This window comes from Bos javanicus, chromosome 20 (genome assembly GCF_032452875.1).
Source record: "Bos javanicus breed banteng chromosome 20, ARS-OSU_banteng_1.0, whole genome shotgun sequence".
In the NCBI taxonomy this organism is placed as follows: Eukaryota; Metazoa; Chordata; class Mammalia; order Artiodactyla; family Bovidae; genus Bos; species Bos javanicus.
The window spans coordinates 41,824,458-41,830,437 of NC_083887.1; the positions used below are offsets into that span (position 1 = coordinate 41,824,458).

At 44.3% G+C, this 5,980-nt stretch overlaps 1 protein-coding gene across 1 annotated transcript; it reads right to left on the reverse strand.

Moving 5' to 3' along the window:
- Positions 1-5,253: 5,253 nt before the first annotated feature.
- On the reverse strand, positions 5,254-5,626 carry LOC133233359 (Golgi phosphoprotein 3-like). Its single transcript, XM_061393148.1, has one exon. The coding sequence runs from the start codon at positions 5,608-5,610 to the stop codon at positions 5,308-5,310; it is 303 nt and encodes a 100-aa protein (XP_061249132.1). The 5' UTR covers positions 5,611-5,626; the 3' UTR covers positions 5,254-5,307.
- Positions 5,627-5,980: the final 354 nt, after the last annotated feature.

Genomic DNA, 5,980 nt, shown 5'->3' on the forward strand with positions numbered 1-5,980 from the left:
ATTCAGTTCAAGACAACCAGATTCACGAGTTTGTCCTTCAACTATTTATTGTATAAACTACCCCTAAATTTATTGTCTTAATGAAACAATAATTCAATATTTCTCATGATTCTACAGGTGACCAGGTGGTTCTGCTGCTTTATGTGATGTTTGTTGGTAATAATCTTGCCAATTTTTCACTAGCACAAGACATGGTTTACCATCCTTCCAGACTTCAATAGTAGTTTCCTGGACTTCCCTGGTGGTCCAGTGGTTAAGAATCCGCCTGCCAACACAGGGGACACGAGTTCGATCCCTGGTCCAGGAAGATCCCACAGACCACAGGGCAACTAAGCCCAAGTGCCTCAACTACTGAAGCCTGCGTGCACCTAGAGCCTGTGCTCCTCAACAAGGGAAGCCACTGCATTAAGAGGCCCCTGCACTGCACTAGCGAGTAGCCCCCACGCATTGCAACTCGAGAAAGCCCAGGTGCAGCAACAAAGATTCAGTGCAGCCAATAAATAAAATAGCATAAAATAAAAAATACTAGCTTCCTCACTGATTTTCCAGTTTCTACTAATAGTCTCCTTGCTACCCTTCCAGCTTCTATCTACTACCCAGTGTTAAGACCATGACACGTGTTAGGTTTTTATTGTAACTGCACCTCATTTTTAGGTACCAGTTTCTCTTTCAACTAGCCTTTGCATGTGTGTGTGCCAAGTTGCTTCAGTCGTGTCCAACTCTTTGCAACCCTATGGACCGTAGACTGTAAGGCTCCTCTGTCCATGGGATTCTCCAGATAAGAATACTGGAGTGAGTTGCCATGCCCTCCTCTAGGGGATCTTCATGACTCAGGGATTGAACCTGCATCGCTTATGTCTCCTGCATTGGCAGGTGGGTTGTTTACCATTAGTGCCACCTTGGAAGCCCTGACCAGTCTTTGTTGTTGAATGCTGCTGCTGCTGCTGCTAAGTCGCTTCAGTCATGTCCAACTCTGTGCGACCCCATAGACGGCAGCCCACCAGGCTCCGCTGTCCCTGGGATTCTCCAGGCAAGAACACTGGAGTGGGTTGCCATTTCCTTCTCTAATGCATGAAAGGGAAAGGTGAAAGTGAAGTCGCTCAGTCGTGTCCGACTCTTTGTGACACCATGGACTGCAGCCTACCAGGCTCCTCCATCCGTGGGATTTCCCAGGGAAAACACCCCAAAACTTAACAGCTTAAATCAATGCCATCTCACGTAATTCTCTCGGTTGGCTGAGCAGTTTCTGCTGCTTTCATTGAGGCTCATATGCACAGTTGCCTTCAGCTGGCAGGTCAGCTGGTGGGCTGCTGAACTTAGCTAGGACAGCTGAGGTTCTCTTCCATAGGCCCTTTTGTCCCGGGCTGCTTTATGGTATGGTGGTCTCAAGGCAGCATTCCAAGAAGATGAAGACAGACACCATATCACTTTATTTCTCCCAAGCTCTGAAACTTGCAAGATGTCACTTCTGCTACATTCTATTGGATAAGAGTGGAGAGCAAATTCAGCCCAGATTCAAGAGGTGGCAGAATAGACTCTACCTCTTAACAGAAGGAGCTGCAAATAATGTGAGTCATATTTAATTTACCACAGAAAGTTATGCTATGTCCCTAGACAGACTCAATGTCATAAAGATGTCAGTTCCTTCTAATAAATCTGTACAGTCAATGTCATACCAATCAGAATCCCAATAGGATGGCTCGAGAAACTTGATAAGATGTTCCTAAAATTATATGGAAGAGCAAAGGGCTCAGAATCACCAATGCAATTTTGTGGAAGGACAGGTCCTCCCAGATATTGGGATTTATTATAAAGCTATGGTAACAGCTGTGTATTGATACAGCAATTCTAGGAGTGATTCAGGTGAAGTCCACACTATACACAGCATCAGTAGATGTACATAACCCAGTTAACTTTATGGAGCAATTCACTTTTATGATTTAATAGTGAAAATATACAAATATAAGATAAGATTATAGAAAGCAAAAATTTTCTCACTTCATTGAAACATGATCGACATACAACAGTATGGAGGTTTAAGGTGTGCAACCTACTGATCTGATACACTCAAGCACTGCAAAGTGATGACCACCATGCGTGTATGCTAAGTTGCTTCAGTCTTGTCTGACTCTTTGTGACCCTATGGACTGCAGCCCACCAGGCTCCTCTGTCCATGGGGTTTCTCCAGGCAAGAACACTGGAGTGTGCTGCCATCTCCTTCTCCAGGGGATCTTCCTGAGCCAGGGATTGAACCTGAGTCTCTAACATCTCCTGCATTGGCAAGCGGGTTCTTTACCACTAGCACCCCCTGGGAAGCCCTGATGACCCCCATAGCCATAGATAATACCTCCATCACATGGTTACCCAATTTCTGTTTTGTGGTGAGAACATTTAAGATCTCCTCTCTTAGAAACCTTCAAGTAAATAGTACAATATTATTAACTATAATCACCAAGCTGTACATTAGATCTCCAGAACTCATTCATCTTATAGCTGGTAGTTTGCAATTTTTGACCAACATCTCCCCATCTCCCCTACTCTCAGCCCCTGGTAACCTATTCACTGTTCCCATGAGTTTGGCTTTTTTAGATTCTATATATAAGTGATATCATACAATATGTGTCTTCCTCTGACTCATTTCACTCAGCTTAATACCAACAAAAAATTGTTAAGGTATGGATCTTGACGGAACTTTACCAAAATATACACTAATACATACAGCTTTTTACTTTTGGTGAGTTAAGAATATAGAAGGACTTGTACTTGTGGACAAACTGAAACTCAAGAGATGCTAATGATGTGCTTTTGAAGCTGGAGGTAGTTTAAAGAAGATATATATATGCACCCCAATGTTCATATCAGCGCTATTTACAATAGCCAAGACATGGAAGCAACCTTAAAGGTGGTGTCAGTGGTGACAAAGGAGTGGATAAAGAAGGTGTGGTACATATATACAATGGAATATTACTTAGCCATAAAAAGAATGAAAAAACCCATGTCAACAACAGGGGTGGACCTAGAGATTATCATACTAAGTGAAGTAAGTCAGACAGAGAAAGACAAATATCATACTGCTTATTGTGGAACATGGGAAAAAATGATCCAAATGAACTTACTTTACAAAACAGACCCACAGACACAGGAGACAAACTTATGGTTACCAAAAGGGTAGTGAGAGGTAAATTAGGAGGTTGGTATTAACATATGGGGACTTCTCTGGTAGCTCAGTTGGTGAAGAATCCACCTGCAACGCAGGAGACCCTGGTTTGATTCCTGGGTCGGGAAGATCCGCTGGAGAAAGGATAGGCTAGCCACTCCTGTGTTCTTGGGCTTCCCTGGTGGCTCAGCTGGTAAAGAATCTGCCTCCAATGCAGGAGACTGGGGTTCAATCCCTGGGAAGAGATAGGCTACCCACTCCAGTATTCTGGCCTGGAGAATTCCATGGACTGTATAGTCCATGGGGGTCACAAAAAGTTGGACACTACTAAGCGACTTTCACTTTCACTTTATTAACATATACACACTACTATATATAAAACAATCAACCAGGACCTACTGTATAGCACTGGGAACTATACTTAATGTTTTGTAATAATGTATAAGGAAAAATAATCTAAAAATAATAGATGTATATGTACAACTGAATCACTTTGCTATACACCTGAAACTAACACAACACTAAATCAACTGTACTTTAATATTTAAAAATTTGCAAAAAAAAAAAGCCAAAACCCAAAAAGCAACAAAAAAAAATTGGAGGTAGTTTGCAAGTAAACACAGCAATACGTGAACCGTGAACTTCCTGATGTTCAAGCTGGTTTTAGAAAAGGCACAGGAACCAGAGATCAAATTGCCAACATCTGCTGGATCATGGAAAAAGCAAGAGAGTTCCAGAAAAACATCTATTTCTGCTTTATTGACTATGCCAAAGACTTTGACTGTGTGGATCACAATAAACTGTGGAAAATTCTGAAAGAGATGGGACTATCAGACCACCTGACTTGCCTCTTGAAAAATCTGTATGCAGGTCAGGAAGCAACAGTTAGAACTGGACATGGAACAACAGACTGGTTCCAAATAGGAAAAGGAGTACGTCAAGGCTGTATATTGTCACCCTGCTTATTTAACTTATATGCAGAGTACATCATGAGAAATGCTGGACTGGAAGAAACACAAGCTGGAATCAAGATTGCCGGGAGAAATATCAATAACCTCAGATATACAGATGACACCACCCTTATGGCAGAAAGTGAAGAGGAACTCAAAAGCCTCTTGATGAAAGTAAAAGTGGAGAGTGAAAAAGTTGGCTTAAAGCTCAACATTCAGAAAACGTCAAGATCATGGCATCGGGTCCCATCACTTCATGGGAAATAGATGGGGAAACAGTGGAAACAGTGTCAGACTTTGTTTTTCTGGGCTCCAAAATCACTGCAGATGGTGACTGCAGCCATGAAATTAAAAGATGCTTACTCCTTGGAAGGAAAGTTATGACCAACCTAGAAAGCATATTGAGAAGCAGAGACATTGCTTTGCCAAAAAAGGTCCGTCTAGTCAAGGCTATGGTTTTTCCTGTGATCATGTATGGATGTGAGAGTTGGACTGTGAAGAAGGCTGAGTGCCAAAGAATTGATGCTTTTGAACTGTGGTGTTGGAGAAGACTCTTGAGAGTCCCTTGGACTGCAAGGAGATGCAACTAGTCCATTCTGAAGGAGATCAGCCCTGGGTGTTCTTTGGAAGGAATGATGTTAAAGCTGAAACTCCAGTGCTTTGGCCACCTCATGCGAAGAGTTGACACGTTGGAAAAGACTCTGATGCTGGGAGGGATTGGGGGCAGGAGGAGAAGGGGGCGACAGAGGATGAGATGGCTGGATGGCATCACGGACTCGATGGACATGAGTCTGAGTGAACTCTGGGAGTTGGTGATGGACAGGGAGGCCTGGCCTGCTGCAATTCATGGGGTCGCAGAGTCAGACACGACTGAGCGACTGATCTGAACTGAACTGAACTGAAAGTAAACACAACGAAAATCCAAAACTTGTTACAGTAAGAATGGCAACTCTTGAACTCAAGAAGGAATGAAATGCCAAAAGGCAGTCAAACTTTCTGTTTTCTAAACCTAACGGAAAGGTCTCTCATACCGGCAGCTTCTTGCATGCACACACCCACAAGAGGAAAAGCCACCTCCCCATTTCATGAAACAAAAGCCAATTACAGTGTGGGAAGTACAGACTGCAGAAACCCAGAAGTCCATAGAAGAAGATCGACTGGTTCCCATGAGAGAAGGGGGACGCGTGGTTCGGGGCAGGGTCACTTGGTGAAGGCGGCCACCACCGCCCACAGCACCTCGTTGGTCCCGGCCTTCAGACACTCCACCTCAGGGTCCAAGTCCAGGAGCTGCCGCACCCGCTTGGTGGCCACGTCGTACTGCTCGTCCAGCAGGGGCGCGAACGCGTTCTCCAGGACGTCCGAGGCGTGGGCCAGGTAGAGGAGGGCCAGCAGGCGCTTGTCCATGCGGTGAGGGTCGTTCACCCACTTGTCGAGAACGGCTTCCTGCACCTTCTTGATGAGGCGCTGCTTAATGCTGTTGTTGGTGAGGGGGTGTGTCGTCATGTCAAAGGAGGAAGTTCTGTTTCTCTGTTGTCAGTACGCCCTTTTCCACTAGGTTTTTTGCTAATCGTTCCCGCACGTTTCTTAACTGATAATGCAATTTTAATGGATTCCACGTCTCACTTAAACAAGAGTTCAAAAGCTAGGGAGGAATTTCAGGTATTATTCTCTTTGTACTTGTAAGTACTTTGTACTTGTAAGGGGTGCATGTCTCAGTCTTTGTACTTGTAAGGCGTGCTCAGTCTCTCAGTCATGACCAACTCTTTGCGAGCCCATGGACTGTAGCCCACCAGGCTCCTCTGTCCATGGGATTATCCCAGCAAGAATACTGGAGTCGGTTGCCATAGGGATAGCAAAATGTGTTCACTGTAGC